The sequence below is a fragment of the Anguilla rostrata genome, chromosome 3, assembly GCF_018555375.3.
Source record: "Anguilla rostrata isolate EN2019 chromosome 3, ASM1855537v3, whole genome shotgun sequence".
NCBI classification, from domain to species: Eukaryota; Metazoa; Chordata; class Actinopteri; order Anguilliformes; family Anguillidae; genus Anguilla; species Anguilla rostrata.
This window is the reverse complement of record NC_057935.1, coordinates 61,328,887-61,345,197: the sequence shown is the minus strand read 5'-3', so window position 1 is coordinate 61,345,197 and position 16,311 is coordinate 61,328,887. Positions and strand designations below refer to the sequence as shown.

Here is a 16,311-nt window from a genome sequence, read left to right as displayed (position 1 = left end):
GAGTTTCGGTCAGCAGGGGTACTCAACACTTCATCACTCAGTAGTAATCCCTCTGAAAGTTTCACACACACACACACACACACACACACACGCACACACACACACACACAACACAGAAAAACTTAATTTACCCTATATTGTAAGAATATCAAGGACCTTTATTGTCTATGGGGAAAGAAAACAGAGAAAAGATAAAATTGTCTTTTTCCATCAAGATAGCCAACATACAAAATCATTTCTGACAGATATAGTTTGAGCAATAACAGAAACATAGGGAAAAAATCAACTTACATGTTTTGAAAGAATGAACTACAAAATTAAAATATTTCACATTTATGTTAATCACACACTAAGAAATTGAACATTAAACTTTCCAAGTTTCTCTGTCCCCTGAATCACAGTGTAGATTTACTGGCAGTTGATTTCGCAATCATTTTAATTTTAATACAGTCACTGTCACATGAAACAATGTGTGTTCACTTGCACATAGGTCTCATTGCTTTATAACAATTCAGTTTTCTGTTTTATATTTGTCTTGCTCATATTTGCACTAGAAAATAGTGATTTCCCAAAAGCAGAGCAGTCAGACGTGCATGATTTGTCAGTGCTTGTGTGGTTTTGTGTTTCAAAAGTGCATCTGGTAATGTGGTATTCAGTACTTTCACTACATCACTCTGTCAGCATATGAAATGTGACTGTTTCAGGCAGTTTTGGTATCGGTCTGGTGACATGTTGTCAGTCTTTCTTAGCGTATGTCAGTCAGTCTGTTGTAACTCTCACAATCACTCCCAAGGAGGTCAATGTCCGCCCCCTGCCAGGTCCAACAGAGACCCAGCCGCTTCCTGAGCCTCAGCATCCAGCTGCAGGATCTCCACTGTCTCCAGGTCCAGCTCCGTCTCCCCGGGCAGAACCAGGTACTGGTACTGGTGGTACTGGTAGTAATGGAACTCGATGTAGCCACTGTCGGCCAAGGGGTCTTTTTCCACCTCCTCGGCTATTTCTTCCTGGAGTTCTACCGCCTCCATGGTAACCAGCTCCTCATGGTCAGGGGGCAGAGGGCACGGTGGGTCAGAAGACAGGGTGGGGTGCTCGGAAGGCAAGGTTGGGGTTGGGGGGGAGAGTGAAGAGAGGAGGAGGGTTTGGGAAAGGGAATCTGTGTGAGAGAGAGATTGCTTATCACAGTGCGTATACACAGTGACAAACGTGGATACATAAACACATGGACATTGACAAACAAGAGGGAACATTACGATACACAGTGCATTGCGTAAGTATTTTGGTTGTGACACAATTTTGGATGTTTTGCCTCCGTACTCCAGCACACTGGATCTGAACTAAAACAATGAATATGGGGTTAGTGCAAACCATCAGTTTGAATTTGAGGGGATTTACATAAATATCGGGTGATCCATGTAGGAACTGTAATTCCTAAAAGGCTCATCTGATATTGATGCAAATACCCTCAAATACAAGTTGACAGTAAGTCAAATACAAGTTGCATTTTAACCTTATATTCATTGTTTAGTTCAAATCCAGTGTGCTGGAGTACAGAGCCAAAACAAAAGAAATTATGTGATTGTCCAAGTAATTACGCACTGCACAGTATATAGACAAATAACACTGATAATTAACATATCACAATGTGTGCCATAAACCCACTAACTAAACTAGACATAGCAGTGACACTAAACACAGTTAGGAAGGGGTTAATGTAGAATGTATACACTCACTGGCATGAACTGAACCACTGCATATTAGAATTGCACTAGAAGAGTGAGACGCACAGAAGTCTGCCATCTTGTTGCTGTGGCTCTAAGTTACCAGGGTAACAGCTGGTTGTCACCAAGGAAACGCCACACAAGCACACAAGACATGCAACAGAAAGAGTGGTTTGGAAGCTGGGGGAGAGGGAGAAGGGGAAAGGGGAAAGTGGGAAAGAAAATGAGTCGATGTACTGCAATCAGTGAACAAGGTTTCTGACTTTAAATTGAATCAAGAGAAAAATAGAAAAGGGTCAATTATTGACTGACAATTCAACTTTTTACAACTTCATTGGTACATTGTTTGTGGCATTAAATCTGACCACATGAACAAACATATCATACCATATGTTCATCTCCACTGTGAGAGACATCAACTGACCTGAGATCTCCACAGTGTCACACTCCATGGCTGCTCCCAAGTCTCCTCCCTCCAGCCTGTTAAACAGACACTCCCAACATAAATACAAACAACATCAGAGTAAGCGCATGTCCTGATCAGCATGATGGTGATGGGAAATGTAGTTCTGGATTCTTTCTCAAGCTACAGAACACCATCTCTTCACAAATAGTCACAGGAAAGGAAATTCTGTAACTTCTCACACGTACATATCACAATTCATTCGTCTATTTGACAGAATTCTTTGAATGGTTAATAAAGCAAAGTTGTAACATACTTTTTCCTTCCTCTGAAAGGCATGAATCCCTTTTAGACTGCAGTCATCAATTTAATTATACTGCAAAATGCATTTATATTTTGGAGGGAACAAATACGTAAGCCTTATGCAAGTGTTTCTGTGAATGTCAACGATGGTAGTCAAAGACCCTGTGTAGTAACAGTATGGTAGATTCAGTACAAACGGCAGCCTTTTATAGTTTTTAAATGTGTTCATACTCACAACAAAGGTTTGTTGTACAAGTTGTTGTTAGTCTTGTGGCAATAGTGACTTTTTCTGAGCACCTCCAGAAGAGCAGGTCTGTATTCTGGACACACGTACCACAGTGACCCCTTGCCCACAGACTGAAAAACAATCACACAATACAGAAGCCAATTTCATAAAACTTCAGAAATATACTACATATGAATATAAGACCTACATGTTGCCAGTATAACAAAACAAATCAATGTGGGGTTATATTCCTGAAACACAACCATTACAGGCCACTGCTGCACAATATTCCAATACGCAGGAAGTATATCTGACTGAAAAATAGGTTACAAAAAGTGATATAACACTACCAATAGAATTTAGCCCAAAATGAAAACGTAATGTTAAGATGGGTAGCAGTGTGGAATAGATGTTTTGAGTCTGGTGCCATAATCTTCAGTAAAATATCTTACATCTAATTAATAATATGTTCTAGATCCAGAGCGACACACAATAGTGTCTGCATTACGAATGTAATGTAATGAAACATGTTTTAAAAAGCTGTACATGCTTCCCTGATATTGGTGTATCCCAAAAAAATAATTTAGCTAAATGATACACCATCACAACTCCCAGGAAGGCGTTCAACATATCAGTAATATTTGCTGTAGTGTGTGTGTGTGTGTGTGTGTGCGTGTGTGTATGCACTGTTCATACCTGGCCCTTTTCACGGTGTATTCGACGGAAGCTCTTATTCAGGGACAGGTTGTGTCGCACAGAGTTCCTCCAGCCACCAGGGGCCGCTCTGTAGTAAGGGAAGCTCTTAACTATCCACTCGTAGATTCCCTTAACAGGCAGCCTCTTGTCCAGGGAATCTTCAATCGCCATGAAGATTAGACTGCTGAAGGAGTAAGGGGGCTTGGAGGGAGAGGGAGGGAGATGCTGAGCAGGTAAGGAGTCCGGCTGCGCAAGCAGGGGCAATGGTGCCGTTTTGGGCAGAGGCTGCAGCGGGAGCAAGTCACCCCTTTGGTGTAACCAGCTGAGGCAGGTCAGGTCATCTTGGTCTGATGAGGCTGTCAGGCTGAGGCAGTGAGGGTTAGAGCCCTGAGAGAGCGGGGCAGGTGACTTGGGGGGCTGAGGAGGGGAGAGAGGGTTTGACTGAAAGGCAGAATCTGGGGCTGAAAATGGGGCAGAGGTGGGGGAGGGGGGGACTGAGTGAGACGGTGACAGAGGGGAAAGTGGGAACGAGGTAGCGAGAGGAGGGGACGGCTGGGGTGTAAATGGCAGTGAGGGGACAGCCTGGCAGAGAGTAAGGGATGAATGAAGGGATGGGGGAAGGAGTGGCAGTGCACAAGAGTCAGTCTCCATCTCTCTCCAGGCTGTAGGCTTTCGATACTCTCATCCACTTCTTTACCTGTTAGGGAATTGAGTAATCAGTTCACTACAAAGGGGAAATTAAATTAAACAAAATTAAAATGCACACAGTTTACCAGTCACAATTACATGCCTGCACACATACACACTGCAAAACTTTCACACAACTAGACAACTTAAACATATTTGTTCTGATGAAATGTTACAACACAAGGCATACATTCTGAATTTTTGAATAAAAATTCTGCTTTGTTGAGGTCATTTTTCAAGATTTGTTCAAATGCTTGCAAGCCCTGTCCAACACCACACCCCCACCCCTAGCTGAACATAGGTACAGAATGAGTGAAAGATTAAGACAAAAAGTAAGCAACTAAGTCCCATGTTGTTCAAAGTCCTTACCTCTTATTTCTGCTCTACTATTTATCTGTAAATGATTTAATCGACAGATCCAGACGAGTGGTCAGACAGGTGCAGACACCTAGTCTACCTGGCTAGTTTCAAACAGAGATAAGTTCTGAACCGACTCTACATGTGACAACAAAAACTCAACTAAAATGAAGCAGCATGCTCCTCATTTTCGTGAAAATGGCGCTACAATATTCAGTTACACTTTGCACAATTAGCCAAGCAGTCTTTTGTCTGTGCCTCTGCCTCTCGTTTTGCAGGAAAAGAGGAAAGAAAAAATATTTAAAAGCATGCATTGCTTACCTTGACTAAGGAAAACAAGACGTGCTAGAGGAGGAATAGAAATACCGAGAACTTGCACAGTATGATAAGGCTGTTTTATCTTTCTGCCTAAGGACAGTTTCAGTCGAATACGCTCGTCTGTCCGCGTTCTGTCCTTTGCCACGTTTCCTTGGAAACCAAAAGGACGCTTTGAAACCCGCTCGTCTCTTGCGCGGCCCCGACTTAAAGGAACACGACATCCCTACCCCAGATGTCAGGCTCATCGACGACAACCTGCTCACAATACAACAGACTAGGTGGTTTTGATTTATTTTACAGATATTTCATTTGTGCCCCAGAATATATACTTTTTGCTGTTTCCCCCCCCCCCAGTAAAGTAACTTTGGTTAGCTGTCGGCGTAAGTCAACATTGGCTTAACCAAATCAAGCACTAATTAGGGAATAAGCCTAACGTCACAGTTTTTCGTTTCTTTTTATTTTTTCTTCTTTTTTGTAGAACTCTTACGTTTAAGGTATTATTGTTTAAGGTAAAGTTCAGAGGAAGTTAAATGGAATGTATTTTAAGCATTCTTACGAAGATTATTGAATGTTACTTCCCGCATTCTTCAGTAGATCATTAACATGCTTTGACCATTTAATTCCATGTAACAATAGGCACTACCTCTACTGGTGCAGAAATATAATTAATCTTCTCAACCAGAATTAGTAAGTTGGGTGTGTATACACATATTTACACGTGATGTATAGCAACCCGTACTGTAGGCATACTTATTCAGCCCCAACTTGATCATACAATACGATAACAGATGTCACATGCTAACATTATATATGCCAAACAATACCCTTCGGAAATTCACATTCAGTGAATCGGCAACTGAGTGGTCACAACGCATCCCATATCTAAGTGATGGATGATGTCACTTAACAAACCCTTTCTTGCTGTATAACGATTGACTCACTTGTCCAAGACATGTGCATTCTCTTATAAGTTGCTTGCGGTATTGCATCTGAAACAATATGCGTTGTAGGGAAAACCATGCCATAGAGCTACATACAAGGCATTTTAAACACCAGCTATATCTGGGAGGTCTCCAAGATAACCTTTAGTAGCAACATTACTGTAGCAGTCATATACTATGCCCCCCTAACCTACTAATACATGCCATAACTGTCAATACCCACACTTATACAGTGTGCGGTTACTCTTCTCTATTATGTAAACATACTCAATTACCCCCTAGTTCACCATTTCAATTTGATCTACATTACGAGACATGACATTTTTAATCAATTTTTTTATTCTAAACCCTGAGATTCATCAAAATCACCACCTTTTGCAGTAATAACAGCAGAGCGTCTTCATGGCATGTCTTCTACAAGGGCAGTCATTTGGTTCAGAAAGTTCACACCCAATACTGCTGTAAAAGTTCCCACAGATGTACTGCACCTGCAGGTTGCTTTTCCTTGACCTGTCAAATTCATCCCAAATTAGCTTGATTTCACTTCTCTTCTTGGAAAATGAGAATAATGTTTACCTGTTTATTTGGCCAAATATGGCTTTAATTTATTAATTACATAATCTAAGTCACTATCCTGCAAAGTAAAAGATTCTTTTTAACTTCGGAACATTCACTGCTTACCTTGTGCCATCTGAGGTCATTTACTAAAGTTAAACTGTTTAAAGTTCACTAAAACAGAGTACTAAAACACAAGTGTACAAAAACTTTTGACTGGTAGTGTATGCTATTGAAACAGTTTGGTACAAAAATAATGCGGAGGCCAGAAATTGAGATAAAATTCAAAGACATTGTTTATTTTACTTCAAAAACAAACAAAAGCCCAACAATATACTGCTTTCCAAGTTAGCACAGATAAATAGAAATGAGGGACATGTAAAGGGGGAATGGAGGAGAAAAACACTTAAAATATTGCACACTTAAGCTCACACAAGTCTCTGAAAAACTGTGTGTGTGTGTGTGTGTGTGTTTGTGTGAGTGTGTGTATTTAGGCATTTTTCATTTGGACTAGAAATGGGTGTAATGTTTTATTCCATCTCAAAAAAAAAACTTTCTTTTGGCCATACAGCTTTGAATAATGGCATAATCAAAGAGAACACACTGAAAGGTCTTGAATCAATATAAATGCAAGGCATAGCCATCTAAAAATTCTACAATGATATTGCCTTCAATAAAAAAATTACACTTTAACAATTATTCAGATTCTTTCCAATATGTATTACTACCTTAATAAATGCAATCATTATCTGTGGGTGTAAAGCCAAAGGAAACTACAATACTTTCGTAAGCTTGCACATGCTTATGCTCAATCTTAATGAGCTCCAAGTAGTTTCAGCACCACACTGGGGAGTCCTGAGCTTTTGTATTAGGCTCATCATAAGGAAAACATCACACCCAAGTTAAGTCAGCTAGTCCTTCTGTCGGTTTGTCAATGTCAATGCTTGTGTATGTCACAAAGTTTGTGTGTAGGTCTGTCAATGTCCATGCCAAGACTTTAGCCCACAAGCACATCCCTCGATCAGCCATGGAACAGAGACACAATTATTAGCAAGTCTGTAGGAAGTCACTGACGTGTGGTTTAAGGTTCTGATTGAATCCCAGCCAAGGTGTTGATAAATCCAAGGCCCAGACCCCTACCAGGTCACCTGACCAGGTGTGAGGTAAGCCAGTAGATTATGATTGGCTGGAAGGCAGCTGTGGCCACGGTAATGTAAACCCGGAAGCGGGGTTTGGCACTGGCTCCGGCAACCATGGAGTCCGAGGAGAGAGAGGAGAGAATCTTCATCCGTAAAGAGCGGACCTGAGTGAGAGATGCCGCACAGAAGAACTCAGTTAGTAGTCATAACTTCATAACCCAAATAGCTTTGTATAGTTATATTATGGTTATATTATAAAGAGAATCAAGCTGAAAATCTGGTAAACATCAAAAACAGCATTTTTGTGCAACACACTGCAGTACTGTTCATCAAAAGAAAAAGAGGCACATTTAAACTCACAGTCCATTACTTACCATGAAGAACATTAGGGCACAGGAGGACCAGGCCAGAGCCACAAAGTACCCATCGCTGCCAAACAGTAGCCCACACAGCACAGTGAAGATCATCCTGCCACAGACAAATAACGGGTAAGAACAGATGCATATCCAGAACTGCCGTTTTACAGGGACAACGGCAGAAATCAACTCAGTTTCAAGCACCAGCATGGCCATTAGCATGCACCATATCTTTTTGAAACAGCTTACCGAGTGTAATAGGAAAGAATTAACCGAGAGAGAAGCACAAGCACAAATTCTGGGCCACTTACCCCACATATTTGTATCCGCTGTACGCAAGCAGGTCAAATGTGGAGAGATCTGAGTGGACGGTGAGTAGGTAGAGGCTCAGCAACAGAGCCAGAACCTCAATGATCATCCACACAAGAGCTGTGCTGGCACACAGGCCCAGCACTTCTGGGCTAAATCTGCCGCAGAGAGGGAAAGAGGAAAACACGGCCAAGATTCAGAAAACAGAACGACTGCTCCAAGAATCAAGCTGCACAACTGTGAGCTGACGGCAAAAACATGGTTAAAGCAATAGAGAGCGAACAGAGAGACAATGAACAGTACAGCGAGTAGGACCTCTGACCTTTTCTGAATTCCGAGAGCCATGCCTGCGAGCAGGATGTAGGTGATGAAAGCCATTGCTGAAAGAGGAAGGAGAAGGCAAGAGAGAGAGATGGTAATGAGTGCACACTGTGTTTCTACACTGATTAGTTACAGCTCAAATTCTAAATCATAACAGATATAAGCCTGAAGCTGAACTGGACTCACTGGGTATGTAGAGGTCAGGTGCATTGACATCATATCGGGGTGTGAGTGGAGTGTCTCTGTGGTAACGCACCTCCCAGTCCTGATGACATCACAATAGAACACACGCATGTACAAACATAGATAACCTAACGGCACAGTACATACAGTAATTACATTACTGGCCAGTTATCACGTGACAGTATGTTCAGTGCCAACTTCAATCTATTTATATAAGGTAGCAAGAAGCACAAGAGCAGAGCAGAGCTGTGCACAGTATATTGCTAAAATGGTTTATGCAGATACAAGCGAGTGACAAGCCTTTTGATTTTGGAAGCTCCAGTACCACAAACTAGGTTATTCAGGTGGCTGATGACAACCACATGGAAGACACTCATTCATGTAGGAAATACTGTATATCCACTATGGAAGCAAACTTACATTTCAGTCCCCACACACACACTCACACTCACACACACACACAGACTTATTTTAATGACAGATCAGTTTAGATTGTTTTATAGCACAGTGGATCCACATACCTGATGTGTGTAAGGGAACATGAGAAGGAGCAGTTTCTTCATAACGTATTTTGTGTCGACAGCGAAGAAATACTTCAGCTTGTTCACCGACATAAAACGACTAATCTGAAAGGCAGAGACAGAATAGACTCCTCAACATCTTCTGCTGAAACAGGCTTTCGTGTTTCCATTCAGCAGCGCTCCCTAACAGCCCAGACAGGGGCAGGGGCATCGTCAGACCACCTTTACTGGGGCATGCACCCCAGAAATACTTACGTGCCCCAGTGATCATGAAAACTAGTACGTTTCAGCATTGTGCCTAAATACACGTCAAGAGTAAGTGTGGGAGTTTGGTGGTGATTTTTTAATGGTGTAGATCAGTCCCTCCCAAATAGTGACCACTATCACAGTCATCCCTCATAAACATGCTGTCACAGTCATACTTGACATTGATGTAAACTTGATTTACAGGGATGTGAGTGCCCGTGGGCTGTGCCCCAGTACAGTTTTAAGTCGAGCAGCGCCTCTGTTCCCCAGTCCCTGCGCTCTGCTCTCACCTCCTTGTTGACTATGTCCTTCCCCTGGGACGCGAGGGACGAGCCGTACATGACCGCCGCGCTGGCCATGGGGTCGGAAAACAGGTTATTTGGCCCCCCATCGTCGGCCCCGCCGTCGCCCATGTTGTACCCCACGTTGTAGTAGCCCTGAGGAGCCATGGGGGGCGCTGCAGCGCTGGTGTCTTCAAACAGCAGAGGTTCGCCTGTGGATGGTGCAGCACGGGCCCGAGGCTTCGCTGCTAGGAAACAGGGGGCATGAAAGAAAGGACAGGAGGAAGTGAGAGGCTGTGAAGCTGACGTACGATTCAAGGAGGAAATTCAGTTCAACACAGGTTTAGTCAGACCGCTTTAAGCTAGTTGCTCTCATTAAGTTAGATAAATTCAGATGCCTTCTCCTTAAGGTGCACAGCTACAGGAAACATGTGGGTTCCTCTACCAGACATGTACTACCAAAGTCACATAGGGTAACAATAAATTTAGCTGAATACTTTGGTGATGTTTAGAAAATGGTTTCAAATGGGATGTGGTTCTGACATACATACACTTAGTTGCCCTTTATTGATCAGGTGTGGGTCCAAGACAACAGTTTGAACAGGTCAATCAGATAGACACAATTCTGAAAAATCCATTTTCACCCTGACAGCAATTCAACCATCACGTGACTTGAGCCTCAATGCTCCAACTCACACAAACAAATTCTGCTGCGTCACGTATCACCTTCTGATATAATCCCATTGAGATGTGCTGGCAACAGTGTGCAGTGGGCAACTGAGGAAACTGAATGTCTCATCTTACTGTCAGAGAATATATGTGGTGACATTAGAAAGGATGTACTACAGAAAGGCAGTAAACGATTTATTTCAAAGGTGCATGCTGATAGCTGCCAAGGGGTCTGAAAAATAACCTTTATGGCAGAGGACAACTGCCTGTTGAATGTGCCTCCATATGCAATTAAAAAGCACAGCAATCTCTTGCGTATCGATTTCGGCCATTTTTCTTCAAGATGTTGAGTGCACACAGTTCTGCACCCTCAACAATCAGATATGAGGAATTTAAAATTTAAAAATGTGCATGGACTAATAGACACCAAACAGGATGTGGAAAAAAGGGATTCACCACAGCTGTCCGGGTCAAACATATGTATGCACTGATGAGGTATTTTGCAAAACTAAAACTATTTATCAAAAAATGTTTTATATTTTTTCTGCATTTAAATTAAAAAAGGGGCCAAAAGATAGACAATGTTTACAGACTAAACTGAGGTTCTAAAACAAGAACTGTGTATGTAAAAATGGGTACATTTCCCCACAGCAAGTCACCCTGTACAAATGCAATGGATAGCCTACCTCAAATCTCCATGGTCTCTGCATGACCTATGGTCATTAAATTCCATAAAGCTATACCCACTGAAGTGCAATTCATTCTGTAGTTTTGTCAAGACCCCAAACACATTGCACATTTGGCTGTCTGTAATGAAATAATGTTACCACAGTAAAACTTCTAAACTTCACAGGAGTTTTGTAACTTCATAAGGGTGGTGTATTGCATGCACCAACATAAATTGTGTAGTATGAACCTGGCACTATCAATTCCCTTCACATTCAATTTGTGAAAAGGATTTGCATATTTTGTTTAGAAAAAGCAACAATATATGCAGTGCAATTCAAATGGAGTTGGGCAAGCATTTCCAAATGGCAAACCACACGCTAAATACAATTTTATGGCAAATAAAGCGGCAAATATGGCTACCAATAACCATTTAATGTCTTTTCTATGTATTTACAAGCGATGAATCTGAAAATATTATGACGGCAAAACAATTGTGTTGCTTGCATCTACAATTTACAGCTTCATATTTAGGAACCAACATACACGGATTATCAGAATGGAACACGGGCAGAAACAGAAATGGACCATTCCATGTGTGAAGTGGGCCACTGCTTTAACCGATAGCATGTGCGAAAAGATACTAACCTGCGATTAGCTTGCGCACGACTATTGTGCAAGTGAACGTTAATTAAAAGAAAAGGTAAATAGCTACATACTAAAACAAAAACTCAACAGATTAATTGTCAACGTCGCGGGTTAAAAGGACTCGTGCTCATGTCAGACAGAAAACAGCCACGTAACCAACATTACCAGGTGTGACAGCTACCTTGTGAGCCGCTGGCTATGTGCACTTTGACTGAAATTACAACAAAATAAGAATCAAACGAGCAACTAATCTATCTGGCTATGTATGTAACGGTGGGTTTAGGTCAGGTTAGCAGGATTACCTAGGTAGCCAAGTAACGATAAAAGTGTTAGCATTATTAGCTCTGAACTACTTAGCTTATGGCTAATGAGTTAACCTATCCGAAAAACTCAAGTTACAGTGTGTGTCTTCGTTTTCAGCAAACGTTAATGCAACATAATACTCGCTTACCCGCTCTGTAACCATGATGAGGGAGGTCCATCGTTTATTGCTGTTTGAAAACAAATCAATAACGTTACCACTTAGCGTTAGCTATCAGCGAAGCTATAACGGTATGGCGAGCTAAATGTTAGCTTGCTAAAGAAGGCGGTCGGTACTTGCAGTTAACCACATTGCATTCTTAACAACCAAATGATACTTTCCCTAAATGGTAAGAACATTAAACACACGTAATACTGGAAATATAAGCACTGACCTCTATTTATTTTTGATAAAGTTAACTAGCATGCTGACTAGTTGAAACTCAAGAAAAACGTACGCGTTGATATGTACAATCATCCGCCCCTCTGTTACAGGATTCGTTGAGTATTTTGTGCCTGCGTGGCAGCGTGTCTCATCTTGGAAATAGTATTGGTCCAAGCGGACTTTCGTAATTTTATAGTGCATAATGATTGGATCTAGTGCAAGTCACTTACGTTCTGTTGGGTTATGGCAAATACTGCGAGCACTCGACTGATTTGACTTTTTAATGATCTCCCGAATCTGTTAGGGGGAATCATCTAATGTTCAACTAGGTTGTAATGGATACATGTGTTAGCCATCGACTGTTTCTTTTACCTTCTCGTACACAGCCTACTCATCTTCAGGCTGACCAAGTCACGCTTGGCGTAAGCACCTCATTTAAAAGATTACATGCCTTTCTGCCTCAACCTCTTCTAGCACTAGCTTGTCTTACCTCTTGAAACGGCTCTCTCCAGCGAAAGAGCACTCACCTGTGGCCATTCTAATTCACAGTAAGGTGATTGTAAATTATGGACTTTCAGAACATATGTAACGTAAAACAAACTTTCACTTTTTTTTTTTTTTTTTTTTTTTTGCATTACATTTTGTAAAAAAAAAATTGAAAATCTTTTTTTGTGACCATGGTTTCATTTTTAATAGGCAATGTTAAAAATTCTGGGCAAATGTATTAGAGTAACTGACAGGCAGAACAAAAATAAATACATAAAAAATCACATGACAGTGACCCTAAACCAGTGCTGTGACTATTCATTCTGCAATACAATTTGCACCAAACCTTTTAAGTTCCATTTCAAAGGGCTTGAGTACTCATGATTTGTTAGGTGTGTGGTGTAACTGTGTATTTGAATTCATCTGTTATTTTTATAAGCTGCTACATTTGAGGTATTTTTTATGAACACACCTCTGTGAACCTTCTAGATTGGGACTGCAGGGCCCCAAGTCAGTATGCATTGGAAATATATAGATGTGTGTACATATACAGTACAGGCCAAAAGTATTACACCACCTGTGTTAAAGAAACAACAAAAATGTATGAAGTTAGTATATGCATATTCTTTGAATACCAAACCAAAGTATAAACTTAAAAAAAAAAATTCTACCTACAATAACACAAAAGGTCTTAGATGTGACTTTCCTCAAAATAACCTCCTTTGGCTTTAATTACAATTAAATAAATTATTTGATGTCTATTCAACCATTTTGCAAAGTGGGAAGTGGTGGGGTTGGAGGGAAGTGGAGGGGTAATTAAATTGAGTGAAATCTTATCTACCTTAAGTTTTTTATAACCACGGGTAGCCTAATACCTTTATCCTGTAGTGCAAGTAAAATAGGCACTAAAGATGCAAGGATCATGGCAAAGAAGAAAGAGTTTGGCTTAAGATGTGTGGGGCCAAGTAATCAAGTTATGGCAAGAAGATTATTCCCAGCAAGAAATTACAAGGAAGTTTAAAATTTCCAGGTGCAGTTTTCAGTACACACTCATTAGGGTCCAGCTGATGGGCAGCTACATGCTGTTAACAAAAAGAAAAGGCTCCAGCGGGTCAAGCGCCATCAGTGCTGGGCAAAGAAAGATTAGGAAACCATAGATACAAATTCTTCCAGACCAGCAGATTGTAGCTGCCGTTGCACTGTAGTCAGGGGAATTGGTTTCTCTGTAGCTGCAGTGAGTTCTTCCTGTAGTTGTGGTGCAGTTTTACGAAGAGTTCTTTTGTTTTGTTAGACACCACAAAACATTTGTCTTCTCCCTCTGATGTTATCCTTTTTCTTACTGGTCTTCTCCTGTTAATATTATTGTCCATCAGTTGGACCCTTCTGAGCGTATACTGAATGCTGCACCTGGAAGTCCTAAGCTTCTTTGCAATTTCGCGCAGGGAATAACAGTATACTGCTTGAAAGGAATAGACAGTGTGACATCATGCCAGAGCTTGTCAGTGAGAAAAAGTGAGAGAGGGTGTGTCATCACAAGTGCATTCCATTAGGTTTACATCATCAGATTGCCTGTTTCTCTCACTATCTGTTATACTTGACATGTATACTTAATAAAGGCAGTCAAGCCTACCACCATTCAGAATAGAGTACAGTGTTTTAAGCAACAAACAGGAAGTATAAGCTAGAGGTAGTGGAAATGACTTGGATAAAGACATTACTATATGACACATGGGAAAAAATTACTCATGAAGACACATGCATACATGGACATACACATTACATTACAGGCATTAGAAGACGCTCTTATCCAGACCGACACAGGACACACACAACTTTTACATAGCATACAAATGTTAGTATTTAATTGGACCGCAACTTTTTGGATAACACTCAGAAAACCGAGTTTAATATATTACTGCATTGCTGTGCAAAGGACAGTTTTGGTACTGAAATGTGGCTACGAAGTTTGCGCACATGCTTACGAAAGTAATGTGATTAGCTTATATGTAGATCAGACAACAATGATAAATCCACTGATTATTTACAAACATTACGGAGCTCATTTATGAAATGACGTCAAAGGCGCTGGAGGGCTGTATCGTTCTGTGCTTTGTTGCTGCCTAGAACTCAGGAGCTGGGGTTTTTAAAAAAGGAGCTGGAGGCACGAAATGGGCGTGGTAGCTTGAATGGCCACTCCTGTGATGTCATTTAGGGAGGTCTTAAATTTTCAGTTTCTGTAGTAACCTACTCATTAACGTCTAACAACCCTCTAACCGTATTATTGCGTTGGTTCAGAAACAAGGAGCATAAATTTACCTATTTTTTCTACATATGTTGTCGTTTCCTTTTGAATGACCTGAAGCAGCCTTCTGAAGGGGTCTTATTAATGTGTATAACAACAATTCAACAGAATCAAGAAACAGACTGTAGCCTGTTTTGCTTTTTGTAAGTCGTATGCGTCTGGATGAGTATTAATATTTAACCCTCTATGGTACGCATTATGATGCCAGTTTATAAAAAAATGTTTGCACTGTTTTCTTGTCATAAAATAGATCAAGTAAACATAATTTAAAGAAATTTTCAAGAAATAATTTTTTTGGGGTACACTTTGGGGTGCGTTACCTTAAAGCAACACCGTACCATAATGGTAAGGAATGAAAAAAGAGAGTTACTGTTTAAAATTTGAATAAAATTTATTACTATACTAATTGAAAATATTCAATCTCCTCACCAGTTTAAAATGCATGCCATTTGAAATAGAAAAACATTAAAAATGAACTCTTTTCATAAGTTTGTTTCTCTGAACGTTACCCTCAGACAACATTGTACCATTGTGGAACAGCCCATAGGAATGAATACGTTAAAGAGTGTAAGCATATTTCAGCAAACTTTATATCAACAATCTATCAAACCAAACTATCATAACCCTCTTCAAAACAAGATAGTGAATCATATTTCAGTGTTTGATCATTTGTGTTACATTTAAATGCTTGTTTTCAGTTTCCTGGTGTGTGTCTTTCCTGACATATGCTGCCACCATTTGTTGTGTTGCTGCCATCTTTGCCAAATTTTATCAAATTTATCTAGGTTAATCTGTAGAGATTAAAAAAACATTATGATGACTGTTATGCTTTTGTACAGTATTTAAATCTAAATACACAATACCAAAAAATGTCATGGTAGGAATTCATAATGGTATGGTGTTACCTCAAGGCAACATTTGCATTTTAACAATTTTCCATTACTTAATTATCAAATAAAGTACATTAAACAAATAAAAATGAAACTTTACTATCCTATTATTGTGAATCCAATTTTTTCCAGATTGTAAAATGACAGAAAAAGACATTTTCAGACCAATTTTGTCGAGAGAGATGATGGAGCTGAGCCATGTGACGAAGGCCGCAAAAAAGGGATTCAACTTGGCCTCTAGAGAGTTATGTGACAAATTAAAACACTGCTATTAGTTTCCTTGGGGCCCTCCCTTTTTAAAAAAGTATTGCATCATAAATAAGGATGTATTGTGTGAGTGTAGAAGTCCAAAAATGGGTATGTTACCTAGAGGCAACACGGTACCATAGAGGGTTAATTGCAGAA

General features: G+C 40.4%; 2 protein-coding genes across 5 annotated transcripts; both read right to left on the bottom strand.

The window, feature by feature from the left end:
* Positions 1-135: 135 nt before the first annotated feature.
* si:ch211-145o7.3 (forkhead box protein N2) lies at positions 136-4,923 on the bottom strand. Its single transcript, XM_064329088.1, has 5 exons — positions 4,712-4,923; positions 3,347-4,043; positions 2,660-2,781; positions 2,143-2,198; positions 136-1,153 (listed from the first exon to the last, which is right to left on the bottom strand). Exons 2-5 carry the CDS (start codon positions 3,995-3,997, stop codon positions 798-800), a joined length of 1,185 nt encoding a protein of 394 aa, XP_064185158.1. The 5' UTR covers positions 3,998-4,043; positions 4,712-4,923; the 3' UTR covers positions 136-797.
* A 1,553-nt stretch (positions 4,924-6,476) lies between these two features.
* Positions 6,477-12,411, bottom strand: yif1a (Yip1 interacting factor homolog A (S. cerevisiae)). 4 transcript variants are annotated; one of them, XM_064329079.1, is made up of 9 exons: positions 12,302-12,411; positions 11,995-12,034; positions 9,570-9,808; positions 9,034-9,138; positions 8,516-8,594; positions 8,331-8,388; positions 8,011-8,166; positions 7,718-7,811; positions 6,477-7,507 (listed from the first exon to the last, which is right to left on the bottom strand). In XM_064329079.1, the coding sequence occupies exons 2-9, from the start codon at positions 12,023-12,025 to the stop codon at positions 7,349-7,351; spliced, it is 921 nt and encodes a 306-aa protein (XP_064185149.1). In that variant the 5' UTR covers positions 12,026-12,034; positions 12,302-12,411; the 3' UTR covers positions 6,477-7,348. The 4 variants fall into 4 exon arrangements, with proteins under 4 accessions (XP_064185149.1, XP_064185151.1, XP_064185148.1 ...); XM_064329081.1 differs by having other exon boundaries at positions 9,570-9,805; XM_064329078.1 differs by having other exon boundaries at positions 12,239-12,376.
* Between the last annotated feature and the right edge of the window lie 3,900 nt (positions 12,412-16,311).

Bases quoted from the DNA above. Each gene is read 5' to 3' on its own strand.
- si:ch211-145o7.3 (XM_064329088.1), bottom strand. From the start codon at position 3,997: ATGGAGACTGACTCTTGTGCACTGCCACTCCTTCCCCCATCCCTTCAT. The intron at 2,782-3,346 runs GTATGAACAGTG...ATTGTTTTTCAG, and splicing joins TACACCGTGAAAAGGGCCAG to TCTGTGGGCAAGGGGTCACT. The intron at 2,199-2,659 runs GTGAGTATGAAC...TCTGTTTAACAG, and splicing joins TTGTACAACAAACCTTTGTT to GCTGGAGGGAGGAGACTTGG.
- yif1a (XM_064329079.1), bottom strand. From the start codon at position 12,025: ATGGACCTCCCTCATCATGGTTACAGAGCGG. The intron at 8,389-8,515 runs GTGAGTCCAGTT...TTCCTCTTTCAG, and splicing joins ACCTGACCTCTACATACCCA to CAATGGCTTTCATCACCTAC. The intron at 7,508-7,717 runs GTAAGTAATGGA...TCTCTCACTCAG, and splicing joins GTGCCCTAATGTTCTTCATG to GTCCGCTCTTTACGGATGAA.